This window comes from Melanerpes formicivorus, unplaced genomic scaffold, assembly GCF_026170545.1.
Source record: "Melanerpes formicivorus ecotype bairdi unplaced genomic scaffold, bMelFor1.0.p_v2 SCAF_41, whole genome shotgun sequence".
Taxonomy (NCBI): domain Eukaryota; kingdom Metazoa; phylum Chordata; class Aves; order Piciformes; family Picidae; genus Melanerpes; species Melanerpes formicivorus.
In genome coordinates this window covers 5,342,625-5,367,005 of record NW_027142393.1, presented here as the reverse complement: position 1 = coordinate 5,367,005, position 24,381 = coordinate 5,342,625, and the positions used below count along the sequence as shown (strand labels likewise).

The 24,381-nt window shown below is 50.9% G+C and overlaps 1 protein-coding gene across 1 annotated transcript; it reads right to left on the bottom strand.

Moving 5' to 3' along the window:
• Positions 1-14,233: 14,233 nt before the first annotated feature.
• On the bottom strand, positions 14,234-18,283 carry LOC137451285 (basic helix-loop-helix transcription factor scleraxis-like; the record flags this gene model as incomplete). The annotated part of the gene is made up of 2 exons (XM_068158672.1): positions 14,234-17,318; positions 17,879-18,283. Coding segments are annotated over 2 exons (456 nt in total), but the record flags the coding sequence as incomplete, so codon positions are not given.
• Positions 18,284-24,381: the final 6,098 nt, after the last annotated feature.

The following is a 24,381-nucleotide window of genomic DNA, read 5'->3' as shown; positions in this document are numbered from 1 at the left end:
AGGAATTGTAACCTAGGAGTGTTCCACAGGAGGAATATATTGTGTATGGTCAGGAATTCTGCAGAGGCAGGGATAGAAGAGCTCTCTCTGTTGTTAGTGGATGCTGAACTGCAGATACAGGACTGGCATGCCAAGTTTGCAAACCTTTCTGAGGATCTGTCCCAAGGGGCTTTGTCCAGCTTATCTCTGCTTTCCAGAAATCTTGCAATTTCTGCAAAACCTTCGTTTGGACAAACAAAACAAAACACAAAACAAAGGAAAAAAAACCCTGCATGCAACAAAGCAACAAAAATCCCACAGTCAAGCCCCAAACTAAGCCAGGAAACAAGGAAAACTTTACTTTTCGACTCAGCCCCTGAAGGGTTTGTAATGGACATGAATCCAGCCATGTGGGCTCAGAGCCCCAGCCTGGCTCCTGCCTGGCTCCTGCCTGGCTCCTGCCTGGCTCCTGCCTGGCTCCTGCCTGGCTCCTGCCTGGCTCCTGCCTGGCTCCTGCCTGGCTTCCCCTGCGGGCGCTTCTGGCCGGCCCGAGCGAGCTGAGCAGCCAATGCTGCCCTCTGCTGGTCAAAGGCATAACGGCGGCTCCAGAACGGATCTGGCGAGCGCTGGCCTTGGGCTTTAAACAGGTACGCGGGGCAGGCAGCTCGGTGACTGGAAGGCACAATGGACATAAACCCCCAAACCCAACAAACACAAACGAACAAGCAAAACACCTACCAAACAAACAAACAGACGTAGCCGTGAAACCAGCGCTGCAGACCATGGTGGTAGGCATCAGCATGCAGCAATTAAAATTGTTACACTTTGGAGGGGAAATGTGGGAGAAAACAAACCACTTCTTTATCAGCAAATTTCCCCTCTTTCTCAACATGCTGAAAGTAAGAGAAATACCTAGCAAGTTAGATACAGGAGACTGAAACTGTTCTGCGAACCTGAAAGGTAAGGATTGTGCAGAATGTGTGTGGCAAACAGCAGTGGGTGTGAAAGAGTCAGCAGCACTCCTGACATTTCTAATCCCCTCTGATCCTGTCTAGCCTCACATACTTGACTGAGCACTGTGCCTTACCACTTTTAACTCTTACACTCAGTCTCTTGGGACCAGGTCTGTGAGGAATGAGAGCTTGCATGTGTGCAGTCAGCACAGCAGCTGGGGGGGATGTGTAAGCAGCAAGCTCTTCAGTGCTTCAATGAGTTGTCCTGAAAACTGCTTTTCAGGTTCCCCTGACCCACACTGACAGGGGCTAGACAAACCATACTGTGCTGATCTGAAAGTTGCCAGCTAAATGCTTAGTGTGTGACTGAAGAAGTGGGGGCAACTCTGCCTTCACTCCCTTGAAAAGGCATGCAGTGCAGGGGCAGCATCTCAGTATTTGCAAGGGAAGGGTATTTGCTAAAACCTAGAACTCTGACCCAAAAAGAGAGGGGAAAAATGGCAAACGCTTTCTGGAGTGATCTTCAGTGGCTGTTTCATTCTGAATGCCACCAAAGAGATGGGATGAGTTTTAGAGGGCAAGAGACATCACGTGTGTTTGGGCAGAGGAGGTTGCTCTGTGATGGAGGCACAAGGCTGAGGACAGAACTTGTGGGCTGACTCCTTGGATGCAGTGGTGGCTCCCTGTGATTATTTTGTGTGTTATTTACTGTGCTGAGAACTGGGGTTTGTGACACAGATGGATGTTGATACTGACCAGTATGTACTGCAAAAGCTGGGGAATGGGAGCTGGACCTCAAAGTGCTTGAAGTTCCACCAAGGAAAAGCTGAGCAGGAAGAGGGGTGGGGTCTGCCCCTTTCCAAGGGCATGCCTGTGAGGGCTGCAGCAGTGTTTGTACCCCTTGTGTAACCAGAGTGGGGCACAGGGATTTCTGTATGGCATGCAGCTACTTATTGCACGTTGCTGTAGTAGCCCAAGGCTGTGGTGCTGGACCAGTGAGCCAAGGCTGTGTCCTGAACCAGCTTGTGGAGCAAAGCTGCACAGGATGTATGCAGTGGTCAGCAAGCTAGCCTGGCCACCATCCATGGCAGGTTCAGACTGGGTATTAGAAGAAACTTCTTTACTTGAAGGGTCATCAAACACTCCCAGAGCAGTGCTTGAATCCCCATCCCTGGAGGTGTTTAAAAGCCACAGACCTGTGGTGCTGAGGGCCGTGGCTTAGCACCAGCCTTGGCAGAGTTAGAGAATGGTTGGACTTGATTCTCAAGATCTTTTCCCACCAAAACTGTTCTGTGATCCCTGTGAGTTTCCTTCTATTTCTGTTTGGAGGTTAAAGAATTTGGCTGGGTGAGGTCTAACTGGTGGCAACCTGCTGATGGAAATGTCCTGAACAGCTGACCTGGAAGCAGGGGCTGGCAGAGCGCTTCTGTTTTACAACCCTAAGCCCAGTTCTAGCACCAAAGAAATAATGATGTTCTGATACACTGAGCAACAGAAAAGCTCCTGGGTTCTTCCTGTTGGTTTGTCTTGTTGGGTTTTTTACTGTGAAACGTGTCAAATGCTACTGCTCTCAGATTCCAGATGTGTGTTCTGGTCCAGCCATAGCACCAAGCCTTGACCCTGAACCTGCCCTACACCTGCATCCAGCTCTGATTACTGCCTCCTGGGGCTCTCCTTGATGAGCACAGGTGGTAAGAGGTGGGATCTGAAAATGCACAGACTTGTTGTGCATGAGCCTGTGGCTAAAGCCCATCCTGGAAGCAGTTCAGGCCGAACCCATGGAAGGACACACACACATTTGATCAGTCTTCTTTGTGGCAAGGCTGGGTGCAGATCAGCCAGCTGCAGGAACACAGAAGGTTTTAATGCTGCCCTGAGTAATTTCAGCACTGGTTTGTCCTGTATAGATACCTCTGCTCTCTCATGGCAAATATTCCCTCAGTTTTTGTGTGTGACCTCATGGAAAGGCATTGGAGTGGCAGTGGTGGTGAAGCTTTCCTAGCAGTGTTGCTGTCCTGTCTGATTTTTACAGGCAGCCTCTTTGGATGCTGGTAACAAAGCAGGTTCCTTCCAGCTTTTAATCAGGTTTTAAGCCTGGAGTTTGGCTGAATTTATGGGGCAGAGGACTTTATTGATAGAAGAGCTTGCCAGAGCTCTTTGGCAATGCTCCCCTTTCACTTACAGACCTTGGTGTAAATCTCTTTAACGGTTAAGCTGCAAGAAATTTCCAGGAGTCCTTCCCCTTCTTACCACGGCCTCATCACTTGTGTAAATCACCTTGCTGACTCCTTCTCCTTGCTACCTGAGACTGTTAGTCTTAATGGTAGTGCTGCAGTGAAAGGAGGGAAAAAAGCATTCTAAGCTGTCATTAGTCCACAAACCATTGATCACTTACAGGAGGTGGGAATTCATTTGGGACTTCAAGAGGAGGGAGCAGTCAGACCATCCCTGCTTCAGCTGCGCACCCATGTGATAAAGCACAGCTCAAGGGAAAGAGAGGAGGTGGAAATGCAGGCAATAAATGTTCTGGGACTTTGTACAGCTGGACTGTCAGTTATAGAATATGTCTTAGAACAGAGAGGTGTCCTGTGCTTGTCAGCGACTGGGGCTTGTTTTGTGCACCTCACTAATGGTTTGTTTCTGGGTGGTTTTTTGTTTGTCAAGGGTTAGGGCTGGGCAGGCCACCAGACAAGTTCCAGACACTTTCTATTAGCCCAAATCCCTTTCCAAGGGGAACAGAAAGGGAATAAGGAAGAGAGACTGGTGGGTTGGAAAAGGAAACCAAGCCAGCTTTAATGACAGTAATAACAGCACAATGGAGACAAATCCCTTCAAGCCTGGTATGGAACCAGCCCCTGATGGCACCACTGATGCTGTGACAGGCACCACACAAGTCCCAGACTGGGCTCAGTGGCAGATGGGAACTGCATTCTGGAACTCAAGGATTGGGATCAAAGGCAGGATGGACAGTCCCCCTTGGCTTGCCCCTGGTGATCCCCCAGCTTTGTACTGGATGTGGCATGCATGGGATGGAATCCCTTGGTGGTCAGTTTGGGGCCACCTGTCCCAGAAGTCAGCTTACAGTCTGTGCATTCGAAGGGCTTGCTCCCAGCTCCCTTTACTTAGCCTCCTGGGAGCAAGTTTTCATTATTGATTTTGGTGGTTGTGTTTTCCCACAAGATTTACTGGGTGTACTGGAGGTGTCCTTTGTACAATTTCAGTTGCTTTTATTGGTTCCCTTAGGACATCATCATCCTCTGAATAAGCAGAGAAAACTCTGTTCTCCTGCTTGGATTTCTTCCACACTCTTTATTTCTATTTGAGCAACAAGATTGGCCAGGGAATTCAGAATTAAGACTTCATTTCACATTCTCTTCCCTGCCTGACTGTTGCAGCTAATGCTCTCCTGGGGGCATTTGATGGAAAGAGGCAGGAAACAGAACAGCAGGGCTGGGGTAAGGGGCTGGGACACCCCCTGACAGAACAGCAGTAGGGAAAGGGGCTGGAATGCAAGGGATTACCATTGATGTTGAAATGGTCTTCAGCTCTAAGGAGCTGATGTCAAAAGTTTGCAGACAGAATTAGTCTGAGGAGGAAGAACATTCAGAATGAGAGTCAGATACCCACAAAGCAGGAGGAAATTCCCTTGAAGTTAATTCTTCCTGTGGGTCTCTTCCCCTCTGCAGCCCCTGCCTGACTATACAGGCTGACTCCTGCCTTGCACTTGTGAAGACAGCCCCTTTAAAATGAAGTTCTAATCCAGTGGTGCAAGCAATTCTGCTTCAGTCAAGGCAAAGAGAACAAAAGCAAGCCTCCTCTCAGCTTGCTTATCCCAGAGGGCTGGATGTTTGCTGCTGTGGTTTCAGGGAAGAGAGATGCTACCGTGGCATGTTTTGCACCGACCCAAGAGTTCAAGGAATTAAAGAAACACTAACAGGAAAATGAGAGGATGGAAAGCTTTAAATTAGAAAGCTGAGCATGAACTTTTCATCCTCCTTTCATTTGTTCTGAAAAGTTTTGACTGTTGGAAAGGGAATAAAAAAGGCTATCCAAATTTCAGCTGGAGTAGGAATGAAAGAGAAAAGTGTCAGGCCTTTCAGAAGCAGCTGAGAGGCTTCCTCCTAGTGCAGGCCAAGTTCTGCCTTAATTGTAAGGAGGCAGAGACTTGAAAAACTGCAGAGCTGCTTGAAGCTGCTGCAGCACATGAAAGCAGAGTTAGACTGTGCTGTGGCAAAGGGTCTCTGGCTTGCATTTTATTCTTTTCACATGTAAACTAGATGCAGGCTTGATGGTATGCTGCTAGTGCTGGTTTAGGAAGCACCCCAGAAAGACTGAAGGCAGAGCTTAGCAGAGCTCTTCCTGGTGTCCTGTCAAACTTTAATGTTTATTGCTTCACTGTGTATTTGTGCTGGCAGGAGCAGCTTGGTGAGTTCTGGAGCTGTCCAGGAGCATATGAAGGATTTGGTGACAATGTTTGAGGAGTTGTAGTTAACTGCAGCACTGTGGTCAAGGCTCCCTTCTCTTCCTCACTCCATGGCCCTGCAGCTAGCTGGCATGACTGCAGGCATTCACAGGGGACAGCACAGCAGACACCATGGCTCTGGGCTTGCCTTTTGCTCCTTTGCCTGCAAAGAGCTGTGGACTCTCATTCTGGTATCACAGAGTTACAGAATCATGCAGAGGTTGGAAGGGACCTCCAGAGATCATCCAGTCCAACCCTCCTGCCAGAGCATTATCCCCCAGGGCAGGTCACACAGGAATGCGTCCAGGTGGGTTTGAAAAGGCTTCAGAGGAGACTCCACAACCTCTCTGGGCAGCCTGCTCCAGGGCTCCAGCATCCTCACACCAAAGAAGTTTCTCTTCCTGTTGAGGTGAAACCTTCTGTATTACAGTTTGTATCCATTGTTGTCTTATTACTGTGCACCACCAAGAGCTTGGCCCCCTCCACCTGAGACCCACCCCTCAGGTATTGATAGCCATTGATCAGATCCCCTCTCAGCCTTCTCCTCTCCAGACTAAACAGCCCCAGGGCTCTCAGTCTCTCCTCACAGTAGAGATGTTCAAGCACTCCAACCATCCTGCTGGCTCTCCCTTGGGCTCTCTCCAGCAGGTCTCTGTCTCTCTTGAACTGGGGAGCCCAGAACTGGACACAGCACACCAGCTGTGGTCTGAGCAGGGCAGAGCAGAGGGGGAGCAGAACCTCCCCAGCCCTGCTGGCCACACTTTTCTTGCTGCACCCCAGGATCCTATTTGGCTCTCTTAGCCACCAGGGCACATTGCAGCCCCATGCAGAACTTGCTGCCCACCAGCACTCCAAGGTCTTTCTCCATGGAGCTGCTTTCCAGCAGGGTCCTGGTGCCTGCTGTTATCCCTCCCCAGATGCAGGACCCTGCACTTGTCCTTACTGAACTCCATGAGGTTTGCCTGCAGCCAGCTCTCAGCCTGTCCAGGTCTCGTTGGATGGCTGCACAGCCTGAGGGGTGTCAGCCATCCCTCACCCCAGTTTGTTATCATCAGGAACTTGCTGAGGGTACTCTCCATCCTCTCCTCCAGGTTGTTAATAAAGACCTTGAGCAAAACTGGGCTCAGCACCGATCCCTGGGGGCCTCCACGTGCACTCTGTGCCACTGATGGCAGCCCTCTGAGCTCTGTTGTGGAGCCAGTTTGCAATCCACCTCACTGACCAACCCTCTGTGCCACATTTCTTGAGCTGTTCTGTGAGGATGTTATGGGAGACAGTATCAAAAGCCTTACTGAAGTCAAGGTTTGCTTTCCTCTTTTTGCTTGTTTTCTCCTTCCTGCTTGAGGAAGTGTGCAAGTGTGGCAAAAGCTGCTTTGCTAACTCTGTGGGACTGTTCTTTTTGTTTCCATTTATTTGCATTGAGTGAAATCCTTCCAAGTGTGTTCTGAAGACTCCCATGCCATTGGGATCAGACAGATGAAGTTGTAGCTCCTAAGTCATTCCATGCACCCTTTTAAAACATAACCTCTGTATTTTGTCAGCCCTGAATCCCTGTGACTTGTGATTTGTGAGGCACTCATGCTATCAGACTTTGTTAGTGATGACTATTGGATGTAATCAGTTGAAGAACATCAAGCTTTATTTTCACTTGGGATTCAGCAACACCCACTCCTCAACTTCACTGCAGCTAGCTGGCTCCTCTCTGCTGAGAGCCTTGGGAGCAGCCATCTGGGCAGGTACTCCAGAGCCCAGCTCAGTGTCTCAATCTGGAAACCTCAAGTAGGAGGATAGGTGTCCTGGATGGTACAGAGGCAGGAGCCAGCACTCCTACATACCATTTTTAGACAGTTAAGTCACAGGTGGGTCAGCTTTAATCAATCTAAAGGTCCCTGGTGTGGGCAGTAGTGTCCTCCCTACTCTAGTCGTGAGGTCTGTGGTGACAGGTTGGACTTGATGATCTTTGAGGTCCCTTCCAACCTTAGGAATACTGAAATACTGATGCACCCAATGTCTGACAAGAGTTTATTGCAGCCCTGATGACTATCTCCTGCTCTCAGTTCTGCTGCAGATTCTCATTCTGGGTGGTTCTTGGTAGTTCTCACCTTTTCCTCCTGCATCCTGAGGTCACATCTGATGCAGCTCTCTTGGCTGAACAGTCTCTTTTTAGTTTTCTTGCCTGTAGCCTCTGCATATCGATAACCCCCTCCTGGGGTGGCTTTAGTGCAGTGGGAAACTCTCTTTTACCAGCTGTAAATCTTCACTTGTAACACAGGTGCCAAGCACATCCTGAACTCAAAACTTCCAGACCCAAAGGGTGTTTCTGTCCATGTAAGAGCCAGCATCTGTAAAAGGTTAAGCTGCAGGGAGAACGCAGCAAGATGTACTTCTAACACGAGAGATGAATACAGTCTGTACAAACCCAGCTTTTTGATCTGCATTGGAGAGACCCTCCAGCCTGGCACCATAGATGGGAGCCCCTCCAGCCTGGCATTTTAAATCAGTCTTCTCAGCTGGCATCTGGGACTGGCATAGATGATGGGCAGCTGCTGGGTCCAGATACTGCTTGTGATTCTGCAGCCTTTACAGGAGTGTCATGGCTGGTCTGGTGCTTGGTTGTATTAACACTGATACTGCATTTCCACTGCAAGGGGGCACCAAGGAACCTCAAAAGAAAGTTATGTTACCACTTTGGCCCAGACCCAGCCAAGACCAGTGCTGTGACAGCTGGCTGGGTCTGAAACTCGTGCTCAGTGCTGTGACCTGCGCTGCACGCAGCCGGCAATGTCACAGAGTCATGGCACTGTTTAGGCTGGAGAAGACCCTGCAGATCACCAAGTCCGGCTGTTACCCCAGCACAGCCAAGTCCCTCAGGTCCCCATCTTTAAATATCTGCAGGGATGATGATTCAGCTGCTTCCCTGGGCAGCCTGTAGCAGTGCTTGACAGCTCTTTGAGTGAAGACCTTTTTCCTAAGGGCCAGACTAAACCTCTCCTGGTGCAACATAAGGTTTTTTCCTCTCCTCCTGTCACCTGATATTGGGAGACTAAACCCCACCTGGCTCCAGCCTCCTCTCAGGCAGCTGTAGAGAGCAGTGAGGTCTCTCCTCAGCTCCCTTTTCCCCAGGCCAAACAACTCCAGTTCCTCAGCCACCCCAGAAGACCTTTGCTTTGTTGCCCTTCCCTGTTCTTTCTTGTAGTGAGGGGCCCCAGACTGAACACAGTTGTGCCAGGGTGTCCTGGCTGCTCCCAACCCATGACCCTCTGCATGCTCCTTTCCTTCTGTCAGTTTAATGCTGTTCTTCCTCGGTGTGGAGAGACACGACCCACTGCCCTCCCTCTGTTGTCCTGAAAGGGAAAGACATCAGGCTGAGCATCAGCAGGGATCATCTGTAGGCTTGATCCTAAGGCAGTGTTGGCTTTGAGGGAGAAACAGGAATTCAGGCAAGGGCTCCCTGATGTCCTGTGGCTGCCTTGGCTTCGCCTGTTAGCAGAGGGAGAGCAGCAAAGTGCAGTTGTGCAGCATGTGGGACACAATCTAATTCTGGATGGGTTCTGTGCCCTGCTGCAGGGAGCACCCAACTGCTGTAGCTAGTTCCTTTGTTTTGCTTGAGAATGTGCTCAGATTCTGCTTAAAGAATAATTACACTTCATTGGTAGGGGATGACTGGGTGTGTGGAAAGGCAGATAAAATAATCAAGGACAGCATTATCCACAAAATCAATAGACATTCTCATCACCCTCCCAAGCACCGCTTCATTTCTTTCATAAAGCCAGGGAGTTCCTTGTTGAGATTTTCCTCATGTGCAGGTCCCTTTGATTGTAGGTAATCAAATCAGCTTTTTCACTTTATTGACCTTCCAAGGCTACTGTACATCACCAATTTATAGAAACTACACTTGCACAGCCTATTTTTAACTGCCCACAGTGGAACAAAGTGTTTGGCTGTTGACCTTTGCAGGGTGCCACCTGTGTGCATCACTGAGCCGCAGCCAGCGGCGTGTTCCCGACCGTCCTGCGCCCCACACAACTCATTTCATTTAAAGGCACAGACTTATTCTTGCTGGAAGGGTAGGGAGCCTCATGGTAGGAAATCAGAACCTTCTGCTGTGACTCAAGTGCTTGACTGTCTTTAGAGGAAATGTCACTGTTGTAGCCTTTTGGGACCTTTTTAATGCTCAGCTTTGTTTCAGAATGTTAACATCTCCACATACATAGAAAAATCTCAACCAGAGAGGCTCTTAAATTAAAAATGTGAACCCTCTGTAGCCTGCCTGCAGTGAAATACAGTCTGCATGTGCTGATGGCACCTAAGGATCAGATACCTGCTGGCTGAGGCTGTCCTCAGCCCCCACAAGGGCATGTCCAGGTGGATTATAGCACATACACATGTCTGCAGGTCAGCTCTTCATCTCTGAATTGATTCTTTTACACAACCCTACCTGGAGATGCAAACAGGCACAGGGAGTGAACCACCCAGTGTGATTTCTGCATTTTAACTCTCTATCCAGATATAAAATGCAGACTTACACAGAGATGAAGGCATTCAAACATATCTGCATTTGTTTAAGGAGCCACCCAGCACTGACTGGTTCAGTGAAAGGCTAGGGTACCAGCATGAGCAGGACACAGAGTCCAGCTAAGGCCACAGGCTGGAGCACTGCTGCTCCTGTCACTCACAAGTTTAAAATACTCCTGAGCCAAGCCTTTCTGTCAGCAGCCTTGAATTAAATTCCACAGAGCTCCTAATTAACAGAGATGTTTGGTAAGCTCATGAAATGGGAGGTTTGTCACTGTACCAGGGCCTTGCTGGATCCACTTCACGTTGAGATGCACAGCTACAGTCAGAGCAGCAAGTTAATGTCCACACTGGCTCAATTCCCACTAGACTGCATGCATTAAAGTAAGTAACTTTGCCAGTGTAAAGCCCAAACCAGACAGAACAAACCCCAGCAGGACTGGATGTCTTGGGCTTCTTTTGTTGTTTTGGGGTTTTTTTTGCTGGATTACTAACAAGTATCCAAGAGCCATCTGCAGAGGGCTTAGGCACCTCAGAATATTGAATGCTTCAATTTCCTCTCTGATCCTGCATCACAGTGCTCAAGGCCACTTCAGTGCCTATTTGTCATGCCTGCAAGCCCTGGAATCTGATTTTTCTGCCTCACCATGCAGCATACCCAAAGAGCACAGCAGGAAGATCCAGAGCGGGAGCCTCGGGCTTGGTGAGCACAACACTTCATCAGTGCCACGTGCTTGGGTTAGCCACACTTTCACCTACTGTCAGGACAAGAGGAGCTCTCTGAATTTTCCAAGGTGGCACAGGGTTATTAGAAACTGAAACCTCTCCTTAAATGCTGAGATGACCTGAGCTGTAGGCTTTACTTCTGCCTAAAATAGGAGCATAATGGTGTATGCTGAAAGCCCCCTGAAAGAACAGGGCCTTGGCCACTCTGACATCACAGTGCAGCTGTGCATGGCAGCTTGGCTTGGCAGGGGAAGCTCAGGCTATGTACTGTGTGTCAGGGAGCCACAAAGGGGTCTGTGTTATTTTTCCCCTGCACAGAGCTCTCCCTGTTCCTTCCAGGCCTGTGTGTTGCTCAGCTGCTCTGCTGACGTTTGGCTGTGGGGCAGCAGTGGTGTGTGTGGTGCAGACTGCAGAATGTGCTGTTCTGAGCAAAGTTGCAGACACATTTGTTTGAACTCCATACCTCTGGGCTGTCAGAAGCAATGTGCTGAGCAGAGCACCTTGTTCCCCACCTTCTCCTCACTGTGACCTGACTGCATGGCTTGTCCTGCTCAGCTGGGATGGAGTATACGTCCCTCAGTGACATGTCAGCTGGTAGCACCCATGCAGAGGTCTCACCCTTTGCTTGTTCTTAGCTGCTGGTCACCTCTGTAAGCTGTTCTGCATTCATTTGATCATGTTCTCAGTCTGGAACACAAAGGGATGGCCTCTTGTGTTCCTGCTCATTCCAGCACTGGTCGCTGCTCCTGCTGATCAGGTGAAGGGTGGTCCAGAAGCACATGGTAGGATGTGTGTAGATGTCAAAGGTCTGTGTCACTTTTATCAGCATCTGAATACTGGTGGTTCCCCCCATGATTCATTAATTTCACTTTCAAAGACCCAAGCCTTGTTGAATTCATGGAGATTTGGGTACCAGCAGGTAACTCCTGGCAACTCCTGACTTTACAGTTTTAGAAGCAGCTGGCCCAACCATGTGGCTTCTCCTGTAGCAGAGTCAGTGGCCAGCAGAGCTGGCAGAGGTCACCAGATCTTTAAGCCCCACAACTAACAGTGAATGTGTTCTTCAAAGCTGCTCTGCTCTGGTTCAAGCTGTTCTGTCAGTCCAGGAGCAGTGCTTCACCTCCTCCTGCTGCTCCAGACAGTAGCTCTCAGCAGATGGACATGGTGGACAACAAATTCCACAAGCAGTGGTGCAGGAATTGCCCAGCTCTCTCTTAACAGCCTTCACCTTCTGCATTACTTGGACTCCTGAGCTTTCTTTTTCTTTTTTCCCCCCTTCTGTCGTGCTACTTCTGAGGGAGCACCAGCTCAGGAGGGCAAGGGAGTGAAATTGCTATCCTTGTAGAGTCTGAACGTGAGAACATCACCCACTATAAATAATGCCACTCTTATTTACATGATGGCTACTTTTGGACCCCTTTATGCTCTTTGGGGCCATCAGATCTTTAAAGTCCATAATGGAAATGAGAATGAGCCTTTTAAATAGCTTTAATTAAACCCTTTCTCCAGTGTAATGAAAACATTTCTCCTAACAGCAGTGATTTACTAAGTCATTTTGCTGCGTGTTTGCCCTGCTGGGGAAAGCTGGGCCGTGTCAGCAGAGGTGAGCACACCATTTGTGCCCAGGAGAGGAGCTGCCTTCTGCACTGCACAGGGGGCAGCTGAGGTGTGCCCCTCAGTGGATTGCCCTGCATGAGGAGGCACTGCACTGCCAGGGCACACCACAGCGTGCCTCTTACCTCTACTGCAGCCCAGTGCAGCTGCTGAAGTGTGCAGGAACATGCTTTGTCCAGCAGAAAGCTAGTCTTTGGTTTTCACCCTGCCTGCCTGCACTCAGCTGTGTTTTGTGCAGGGCAGGCATGCTGTGGCTTGCTTTTGTTGCCTGTTTCTCTTCGGGTCTGTCTTGCTGCCTGGTGCTGGTGCTTCAGTGGTCCTGACCTGCACTGGGCTAGCCCAGGGTTGGTGCTCAGCACCCAGCTGGTGCAGATACTGAGCATTCCAGAGACTGCCTCTCCCATCAGCCAGAAGCTCTCACTTACACTGTTATCTTTCATAGCACCTGCTATGAAAGCCTGTCTTTTCCACTCATGTTTCCTCTGAGCAGTGTGACAAACAAACCCACTGGGCTGCAGTGGGAACAAACCAGCACCCAGCAGGACCTTGCTACCCTGCAGCCTGGCTCCCCTCTCCCCTGGATTTATCCACACCTCTTATCACGATGCTAACATTTCTGAGGTGCTAATCACTGGGCATCCATCTATTTAGCACATAGTCAGGCTCCAATCGCTTTAAATGTTAGCCTTGAGCATTTCAGGGGCTCACACTACTGCAGCTGTCCTCGGCAGACCTTTGCTAGCTAAAAGGACAGTTGTCCTGTGCCACTTTTACCTAGCCTGGCATTCCCAGTCTCAGGTCTCTCCATCATTCAGTGGCACAGACACAGCAGCTCAGACTGGGGATTCCCTGACACAGTGTCCTTTTGTCACATCTAACAGGTGCTCTGCCCAGCCAGACATTTCAGGTAGCACCTGGGGAAGCTGTATCCTTAGAGCAGACAGTGCCCCAAGGGGTCTGGGTGAGCTTTTCTGCAGCACTGCTGCCCACAGTGCTCTGCTAGTGGCCAGCTTAGCTCCCAGCAAAACAGGGCACCCTTTCTTTTGTGCCTCAGAGCTCACCTGCAGCAGGATGCCAGATCCTTGCTACATTTCTTTGGTGTTTTGGTTGGGGGTTCTGTGTTGTGCTTGGGTTTGGGGTTTTTTTGGTAGTTGTTTTGTGGACCTTCAGGGAGGGACCACATAAAGTTCCAGTGACCCAGCTGAGAGGCCAGGAACAACTTCTTTAGTGAGAGAGTGGTGAGGGGTTGGGACAGGCTGCCCAGGGAGGTGGTGGAGTCACCGTCCCGGGTGGTGCTTGAGAAGCTGTAGATGTGGTGCTTCAGGACATGGTTTAGTGGTCATGGGAGCTGGGTTATGGCTGGACTTGATTATCTTAAAGATCTTTTCCAACCTTAATGATTCTGTGAAGTTTGTTGTGTTGAGCTTTGGCAGTGGCAGCAGATAACAGAGGGGGCAAGTGGGTTGTGTGTTTGCCTACACAGCTCAACCTTACAATGACTTTCTCAGTGCTGAAGAGAGGGAGATCTTACAGGATCCCAGCGCTGCCTCCAAAGCACAAGTGGCTGATGGTTCAAAATCTACTGCTCATGTGCAGCCATTCTGGCAGCCATGCAGCACCTACAGACATAGTACATATGGACAGCCAGCCAGACATGTACTTGCTGCTGGAGTCCTGCAGAGAGATTTGAAAACAGGTACAGAAAACTGCAAGCTTGTATCAGAATTGAGATGGCTCAGGAGCAGAAGTGCCCTCAGAGTGGGTGGCTTATGGTTACACTAGTAGCAAACATACTCTCGTTTAGCAAAGGCAAGCACCTTTTGCAAGCACACAAGTTTGGTCAAGAAGCAGCTTTCCCCGGCAGCTACCAAAAAGGAAACATCTGTGCTGTAGAACAGAGCTGCAAAGAGTGGCTAACACACCAAGTGCTTTGGCTTACGTGATTGATCCATCGGTGACCAGGAACTACGTTCAGACACTGCCATAAACGTGACCAGTAAAGCCAAAGGAGGTTTATTCATTTGCTGGATGCTGGGTTTGTGCTGTGATGTAGCAAGCTAAGCACAAGGGTTTATACAAATACAGTGCTTGGAGTATTTTAACAATCATGCAATAGGGTCTAGGATCAAATGGTGTCCATCTCGCCTTCACTGCTTCATTCATGCTACACTGAGTGTTTACAGGGAAGCAAGGATGGGACTGGTGCTGGGCATGCCTCTGTGCAGAGCTACAGAACACATGTCAAAAGGTGTCTGTTGCAGAACAGGAGGGTGCTGGGCACCGCTGGAGAAACTCACATCGTTCCCACACCTCACTTGCTCTCACACACCCTCAGAATGTGGGCTTATAAATACACATCTGTGCATGCCATGGGCAATGCCTCTCCATGCAGTGATGGAGCTGCTAAGACACACAAAGCCACACGGGAAGAATTCAGTGGACTACCTAATGACCAGGAGCTGCTTGTGTGCAGACTGAGCACCCCACTGATCTGTGCCCCTAGGAATCCCATTCTTTTTCCCATCACACAGTAACAGCTCCACCCTGCACCTTTGCTCCCAGGAGCAGAGACGTTTTACATCACCAACATCTGTCCCCACTTGCCCCCATTTGAATGCACAGTGTTACACACACACAAATGCAGGCTGGGGCTGTGCTCCTCGGAGAGATCCCTGCCAGAATTAGATAGATTTTACCTGTCTACACCATGAATGCTTGGGCCACAGCACTCTGGGGCCTAATTCCTGCCAGGATCCATCAGTGTCACTGAAATCCCAACATTGTTTAGCAACTGAAACCTTCAGCATTACTCCAGAATCCCCCAGCCCAGCTGAATTCAAGAGTTTATCCTGAGCAGAGAGGCAGAGAGCCCTAACTGGCTGCTCCTGCTTTTGTCATTGAAAAGCATTTTGTGTAAACGTTGTGCAAGGCCAGGGAGGTAAAATCCCAGTGAACAGGAGGGTACCAAATTCCTATGGATGGTGCAAATTACTCATGAGAGCTTCAGGCTGTGAGCTTTCAGCTAACACTGTGGTGCAGAAAGTGAACCTCTCTTTTCTCTGCTCCTTTCCTTCAAGAGCTAACTAGAGATCTCCTGTCAAATCCAAAATGCTGTGCTTGCCAAGACCTGTGCTTAAAACGACTGCAATAGGCCAAATAGTCTGAAAACCTGAAATAATTCATTTGTCCTTCTTAGGAATTCAAAATTCAGAGTGTACTCTGCAAAAATTCCCTCCGTTTGTCCAAAGCTGCGTTCAGTTTTGGCATTTTAGGGTACTGACACAGCTAAATGCACAGATGAGCATCACCTGTCTGTGAGCAGGCCAGATGCTCTCGTTCAGTGTGTTCTAAGAATGCAGAGCTTAGCTGTAAGAGCAGCTCAGACTATCAAGCAGTAAGTTTTGAGAAGACAACGTTCTCATGTTCATTTCAACAAAGCCAGGAGGACATGTTCCTGTCTGAACACAGACACAGAGGCCAACACAGTGCCAGAGTTAAAAAGCACTCTGTATGGAGTTCCAGCTTCAGGATTCAATGCCAAAGCAAAACAAAGACCATCACCTGGCAGCAGCTTCAAGTCTCCTATTTACAAAACAAAAAGACAGAACCCTTCTGAAACCCCCAAAAACTCCTCAGTGCAGGAAAATCCAGCTTGTAGCTTTTCATAAGTGACTAGACTGACATGAAGTGGAACTGCTGGAGCCTTACTGCAGGATTCAGCTGGAGTAGGGTTTAAAGGAGAAGTTCATTGCAGGTTCTTGGGTACAACAAATGTTCTCTTCATTCTGCTCGAGGAAAGGTGGTCGCTGTGTTGTGGAAGCAATATACCAAGATCCTGTTCTTGCTGAGTTCTTCATAACAAATGCCAGAGCTTTGCACTTACTTAGAGAAAATTCCATACAGAAAGTGAAGTGAGCAACACAGTGCTGCTGCCTCAGCCCTTGTGTCTGGCTGAGGCTGCAGGACTGGCCAGGGGAACTGAATGGATGGCAGCAGGGCAGGTACAAAGGGAATAGTATTCTCTGCTGCACCTCTCGGAGCAGTGCCCTCACAGAGCTTTTACAGAACAGGGAGTACCTCTCAGAGGAACAGGATTAATGATGACCTAATTAAATATATTAGAAATTAAACCAGCTCTCTACTTTAAACTTTTCCATTAGTGGTGTTTAACATGTTAGCCTGCAGCTTCACCACTGTCCAAAGCTGAAACCACAAGCAGTGTGTTTGCTTCTGAGCCTTCTCGGGGGAAGGAGATCAGCGGCATTAGTACAGGCACCACTTGGGCGTGACCTGGGTGGTGGGGACACATTCAGAGCCCCTGGGAAACCCTCTGTCACTCCTGCTTGCCAGACACGTTCAGGACTACCCCACACTGCTTAAAGGGCTGGCACCACCTGCACGGTTAGCAAGGCACAGGCACCGCTCGGCAGCACTTCTCCACCCTGCTGGCTGTGTCCCGTGCCGAGGTGCTGTGGTGCCAGCACACAGCCGCCGGCCGTGGCTTTCACTGGGAGCTTTCCCCCCTTCTGCGAACACCAGCGCGGTTCAAACCTCTTGAGCATGCCAGCTGTCGCCATCAGCCCCCCGCCTCACCAGTTAGGGTGCAGCTGCGGGAGTGGGTGGCAGAGCTGCGTGCAGCCCAGGCTGGGCTGAAGGCATGGGGCACGCTGTGTTCGTGGCAGCGTCCCCTGGCAGCAGCCGCCCTGTCTGTGGACGTTCAAGTTTCACCATGTGACACAGGTTTGGGAGACATCAGGATTAGGGTCTGGCTGCTCAGGTTTAACGTTTCTGACACTGAAATAGCTGTGGCACCAGGTGCAACTGCCTCAGCAGTGCTCAGTTTCATCTGCAAAGCACCCTGCACGAACCTGCCCCGATGTGGAACAAGGCACACGGCTTGTACAGGGATGGACTCTTTGGGGCTGGGTTGTCTGAATGTAAATGTACAGCACGGGAGCAGCGACGTTACCCACAGCACTGTGCAGTCCCTGCAAGGCTGGGTGAGGTTCTCAGCCGGGTCAGTGTCCACCAAAGGCGGGGCTGGACAGCGGCTCCTCTCCCTCTCGGTGCTGTGTGAGGGAGAACAAGCACGGGTTAGGAGATGTTTTGTGTAAAGCTGAGGGAGCACGAGGGACAGGCTTTAGAATCACAGAATTGCTTCAGGCGGAATAGACCTCCAAGATCATCACCAGTATCCGACTACCCAGCCCCGTGCTAAACCACGTCCCTCAGCACCACATCTCTGTGTCTTTGAAAGCCCTCAGAGATGGGGATTCAACCACCTCCCCGGGCAGTCTGCGCCAGTCTTGGAGAACCCTTCCCGTGAGGTTTCCCCTAATATCCGACCTACAACCCCCCCGATGCAACTGAGGCCATTTCCTCACGCCCTGTCACTTGTTACTTGGGAGAAAAGACCGACGCCCAGCTTGCTACAGCCTCCTGTCGGGGAGTTGTAGCGAGCAAGGAGGCTCCCCTCAGCCCCCTCTTCCCCAGGCTAGACTAGGACAGGAGACGCCGAGGCTCCTCCGAAGCCATGGCCAGTCCCAAACGCGCAGCGAAGTCTGACACCCAGCCTCCGCAAGGCAGGAGGCCGGCGCCCGAAGGGAGAGGCTGGGGAGCGGGCCCTTACCCGCTTCCTCTGTTCGCTGAGGCAGAAGGTGCAGATGGGCCGCGGCGCGGCGTCAGCCGGCGGCAGGCAGGGACCCGGGCAGGGCTCGGAGCGCGGCCCCGGGCAGGGCTGGGCGGCGGCCGCGCCCTCGGGCTGGCGCCGCTGCAGCAGCAGCACGTTGGCCAGGTGCGAGATGTAGCTGGAAGCCAGGCGCAGCGTCTCCACCTTGGAGAGCCGGCGGTCGGCCGGGCGGGTGGGGATGAGCCGTCGGAGGGCGCCGAAGGCGGTGTTGACGCTGTGCGTCCGGTCCCGCTCCCGGGCGTTGGCCGCCGCTCGCCGCCCGCCGCCGCCCTGCGCTCGCCGCCGCCTTCGCCGCCCGCCGCCGGCTCCCGCAGCCCGCCGCTGCCCCGTGCCCACCGCCGCCCCCCCCGCCGGCCTTCATGCCGCCTGCCGCCGCCCCGCCGCCCCATGACTTTTATGCCCCAGCTCGCCGCGGCCCCGTGTCCCCTGTGGCGGTTGCTGCTTTTAGCCGGGGGCCGCCGCCGCACCTGTCGCCGTGGCCCTGGGCTCGACCCGGCACCGGCTCCCGCGGAACTCCCCCTCTCCTCCGCCTGCTCGGGGGACCACGGGGTGAGCACGGCGTGGTCGGCGGTGTGTACGGGCCCCAGCAGCCCTGTCCCGGCGACACCCTCCCGGCTGAGCTGAGCGGCAGCCGCAGGGACACAGAGCGAAGCCAGTCTCTTGGCAGCGTGTGCCAAGCAGTCGTCACCGGTCCTGCGCTCCCGGGCGCTGCTCAGCTGCGCCTGTGCTTGTGCCAGGCTTGGTGGAGTGGGAGAATGGACGGACCCGATGATCTTAAAGGGCTTGTGCAAGCGAAACGCTTCTGTGATTGTCTGTCTTAGCTGGAGCAGGCTAGCACGCGAGCTCGGGGGTGGCTTTCATCCCTTTCCCCAGCAAACGCTCTGCACTCATACAAATCCAATTTCCTGTGCAGAATGTGCGCCTGTCTCGGCCATTTACTCATTCAAAGGTCATCACCAGCACGAGCTGATTACACCGCTTTTCTCAATAAAAATCTGAGAGCCTGCCTGCGCTGCGGAAAGGTCACGCTGCAGGTTTCCTCAAAGGGATCTGCTCTGCCCCATTCGGCAGCCTGACTGAGTGGATGCTACAGTCACCAATGCTTATTTGTGGTGGTGGTGGTGTTTAAATACGAATGCTTCTTCCCAGATCAGGGCTGGGGTAGCAGTCGTGCCCCTTTGCTTGTGGGTGACACACACTTAGGGTGGACAGCTGCTCGGAGACGTTTGGCTGGCAGCGCCATAGGCAGCACCGCAGGCAGTGCCCCACACCTAGCTCCCAGGGCAAAGGGCTGTCCTCTTTATGTTTGCAGGCAAAAATGGACAGGCAGCTCCAGCAGCAACGGTGAGTGGCCCATACCCTGGTGTCTTGGTGAACAGAACTTCTTCAGTGTGGGTTTTACTTACATTACTTGGGACAGAGAGGGGAAAGGGGGTAATAGAATAGAGTAGAGTAGAGTAGAGTAGAGTAGAGTAGAGTAGAGTAGAATAGAATAGAATAGAATAGAATAGACCAGGTTGGAAGAGACCTTTGAGATCATCACATCCAACCTGTCATCCCACATCACCTAATCAACTAAACCATGCAACCAAGCACCCTATCCAGTCTCCTTCTGAACACCTCCAGTGATGGCGACTCCACCACCTCCCCGGGCAGCCCATTCCAAGGGCAATCACTCTCTCTGTGTAGAACTTCCTGACCCCCAGCCATTTCCCATCAGATGATGCTTTTGAGAATTTTGTGATTTCTGTACCAAACCATTGATGGACTAAACTTATCTCCCCAGTTCAAGAGGGACAGGGATATACTAGAGAGTGTCCAATGGAGGGCTATGAGGATGATGAAGGGAACATATTTCATGAGGAGAGGCTGAGAACCCTGGGGCTGTTTCACCTGGAGAAGAGCAGCTGAGAGGGGATCTGATCAATGGTTACAAATATCTGAAGGGTGGGTGCCAAGAAGAAGGGGCCAGACTCTTCTCAGTGGTGTCCTGTGATAGGATGAGGGGCAATGGATACAAGTTGGAACACAGTTTTCCCTCACCATGAGGAAAAGCTTCTTTACTGTAGGGGTGCCAGAGCCCTGGAGCAGGCTGCCCAGAGAGGTTGTGGAGTCTCCTGCTGTGGAGACTTTTAAGGCCTGCCTGTATGTGTTCCTGTGTGACCTGCCCTGGGTGATCCTGCTCTGGCAGGGGGGCTGGACTGGATGATCTCTGGAGATCCCTTCCCCCCTCTACCATGCTATGATTCCAGACTGAGACACTTTGATTGCAAAGGCTGCAGGAATATGAGGCTGGACAGACAGGTATGTGCTGTGCCCTCTACAACTACCTGAAAGGTGGTTGTAGCCGGGAGGGGGTTGGTCTCTTCTCCCAGGCAACCAGCACCAGAACAAGAGGACACAGTCTCAAGCTGCGCCAGGGGAGGTTTAGACTCGAGGTGAGGAGGAAGTTCTTCACCGAGCGAGTCATTCGTCATTGGGATGTGCTGCCCAGGGAGGTGGTGGAGTCACCTGGAGGCATTCAAGAGGAGATTGGACGTGGCACTTGGTGCCATGGTCTAGTCATGGGGTCTGTGTTGATAGGTTGGACTCGATGATCCTCGAGGTCTCTTCCAACCTTAGTTATACTGTGATACTGTGCCACTGATCCAAAGAAGTTCCTTTGGAGTGCAGAGCAGGATGTGGCCATTCATTATCAGGTGTTGGGGAAAGCTGTGCTCAGAGTCACCAACTGGTAGTTTCCCTGAGTACATGAATCTGTGTCCTGCTTCCATAGCATGAGGAGCTCTGTCTCCTTTCTGCTTAATCCTTCAGAAAGCAAATGATCTAGAAAGTTATGAAGCTGAATTTCAGTCCTTGTCAGTGTTGCTTTTAATTTCCTGAGCAATGAGGTCCCAGGTGAGCCTGCAGTGTTATCCCATTCTGATGTCTCCCGTTCAGTCACGTGCAGCAGGGCTGGAGTGAAATTGTAGCTCAAGGACAGAGCTCCCATGGACTCTAGCACAGGCTGGGTTTCACCCTTGCTAGTTCTGAGCAGTGTAGGTGACTGACGGTCAGACTCAGCCCTTTGCTTACTTGTGCTTTCTGTCCTTAACATGTCAGTTTCTTTGGGCTTTTTATTACTGGGAGTAAAACAAACCCAGACCCTCTCAACAAAAAGAACTCCCTGACAAAACCACTACTGGTACCATCAAACTCAGACTTTATGGCTTATTGATAATCTAGAAGAATGAAAACAAGGAGTAAGTGGTACTCAAGAAGAAAATGGTGCTGTGTCTGCAGAGGGAAAACAAAACCATTTTCACTGACATTACAGCATAGCTAATCAGGGGCTAAGGACGAAGGGGTGGCCAAATGCTTCCTCTTCTGTTTCGAGGCACTTCGAAAAGGCAGAGCAAGAAATGGTTGGGTTTTTTTCCTTATTGGTAACTAATTCCTAGGTTATCGACTGGGCTAGCAGTTATGCAAGTGCTGTGGAGAGCACATTCCTCCAGCAGCCAGCAGTAACAGGGGCTTGCTGTTGTTTCACGGTGTGCTGAGTTGCTGATAACAAGCTGCATGAATGCAAAGCAGGAGAGCAGGCGGTGTTTTATAGCCAGCGAGAAGGTCTTGCCTGAAATTCCCCCTCGTGCTGCACGGAGGAAGGGATCTGATGGCCGCCATAGGGAGGCATTCAGCAGCACTCAAAAGACTGGGGGCGTGAAACACACTTGCAGTCTAGTGGCCGGCACATCTTTAGTTTGCCTTTGTTGTTTGAAGTACAGTGTTAATAAGAAGTGCATAAAAGAAAGAAGAATCCGGAGAAAGACAGTTTGGAAAAGCCATACCTGCAAGGAGGGTGAGTTCATTAGAGGATATCAAAGGAAACCAGTCTGAATTATGTGCTCAGAAAGTCTGTGGTCACAGCCAAAAAGCCTTCCAAATGTATTTCCTTTCAACAGAAAGTATAACCCGAAATGGTTTTGTTCATATATATATATGACATTTAGAGACAGAACTGCCTTGAAAAACCCCAGCAGCTGGAGGTTCAGAGCATCACTCTGCACCTGGAGGGCACCCTGCCTGCAGCTGGATGCTCTTGTTGATTGGGGAGCAGAAGCACAGAGCAATCCTGTAAACGAAAGCATGAGAGTGTTCCCATTTTCCTGCCTCCCTCACCACGGTGCTCCTCCTGCACGCTGTGTTTGCATGGGTCTGTACCTGTTGTGTTTGCTCTCCCCCCCCGAGTCATTCCACACACAGACACACACAGAGACTCTCCCCCACTGCCCCCCGTTAGTTTCCTTGTGCAGCATTGCTCACACCTGTGGGAAGGCTCGGAGCTGGTGCAGGCAAGAGTGGCACAGAGCCGTGGGACAGTTCCGAGCCGCTGACTGCCCGCTGAGGCTTTGTGCGTTGTGTTTGGCCTTTGGCAGACGCTGCCACGGCAAACGTTCCCAACGCAGGGCAGCATCCACCTGTGGGGATTCTTCAGGCGCTGCCGGGCTCCTGTACTGCCAGGGAAGCAGTGCTGTCTGACCCTGTTTTGGAGCTGTGGCGAGTGCACGGTGGAGCTGTGCTGCCTGGTGTGGAGGCAGCAGGTGTGCAAGCCCTGCAGGCTCCTCTGCAGACATTGCCATGCTCCTGTGTAGGGCTGGCTGCCTTCACAGCCAGAGCATCTGGTGAGGAGTGACTAGGGGAACTGTAGTAGACTGGAGAAGGGGAGGCTGAGGGGAGACCTCATTGTTCTACAACTAGCTGAAAGGAGATTGGAGCAAGGTGGGGGTTGGTCTCTCTCCAAAGTGGCAAACAATAGGACAAGAGGAAATGACCCGAGGTTTCATCAGAGGAGGGTTAAGTTGCATATTTCTTCCCCAGAAGAGTTGTCAAGAGCTGGAGTAGGCTGCCCAGGGCAGTGGTGGAGTCACCATCCCTGGAGGGATTTAAAAAAGGTGTAGATATGTTGCTAAGGGACATAGTTTAGTGGTGGACTTGGCAGTGCTGAGTGAATAGTTGGAGTTGATCCTAAAGGACTTCCCCAGGCAAAATGATTCCATGGTTCTGTGAACAAGGACACTGCTGGCTGGACATGTCCACGCCTTGAGAACAATGCTTTTGGCACAGTGTTGTTCGTTACGTGTCTGCCTGCGAGTCCAGCTGTGACAACTCCTGCTGTCCTGCATGACAAACCTGGTTGGTGGAGCTGTCATTTGCATTGCAGCTCCTGATAAATGTGACTGCCATAATGCACACTGATCCCATGGCATTCTACCCTGGGCAGGTTCTGCAGAGGTCTGTCTCAAGGAAAGAAGATGAAGCAGTCAAAATATGGAACTGCAGGAGAGAACTTCTTGGTGGAGGACTTGCACAGAGCACATTAGGTGAGTAAAGGTTAAACGTGAGGTGGGTTTAAAGCTTCGTGGGTTTAAGTCAGATCAGGTGGGATGGGAAACCTTCCAGGTGTCAGCAAATATCCTCCACACGTCTTGAACCAGCAATCTGCTGCTGTGGTGCAATTTCCCAGGCAGAGAAGCAGGGCCAGCGCTGCCCTGGACTGCTGGTAGTTGATTAATGTGGGATCTAACAAGTCCCTTCTTGATATTCTGCCCAGCCAGATTTAGCATGACACTTATCTCTTCACTTGCAATCTCTTCACTTACAATCTCTGTTCTTCATCTGAATTGATCTGTGCTGTGATTCTCCAGTGTGTTAATGAGTTTTCTGTGTGCTGGAGGCCTTGTTAAGCTCCAGAGACAGCCTGCCTGCTGCATGTTGTTTATACACCCACTCTCCTGCTCTTGACAAAAAGAAGCTGAGTTGTTTATCTTGAGTTTTTGTCCAAAAATTTGTCTTACAGTAATTTTCTCTGCTCTGCCTGCCCACGGAGGCAAATCCCAATATATTATTCACCTGTTCTTTCAAACCCATTTAAACTTGCCAAACCTAAGTGGTGCTTCACAGGATTCTGCTGATACTCTCAAAGTTGTTATTAACTGCCTCAGAAGTAATTTCTGATGGTGGTTGCATTCAGCAGGATGATGACAAGGCATATTCTGTTCTCTGGCAGACTGGAATGATACAGGTACAGTCCCTGCCCTTGGAAGCTGTGTTTTGCAAGCAGCATTTGCAGAGGCTTTATTCATTACAGCTGAATGCAGCTGCCTGCTCCCTAAGTTTATTACTTATTAAATCCACCCTAACTGAGCTTGACTGCTGATTGGGGAGATGTTGTCTGTAACAGTCAGCTGTGGTGGGTGGTTTGGAGACTGGGATCCTTTGCCAATGCGTTTGGAAGTCCACGTGTTGGTGAGAATCCAGACCTTTGATGGCAGCTGTGGTTGCTCATGTCTCTGAGTACTGGGCTAGCTGCCGAGGTGGGGCTCTACCACTGTCCTGTACTTTGCCATGGGAACCCATTCCTCAAAGACACACTGCTGAGACCAGCTCTGTTTCATAGAATCATA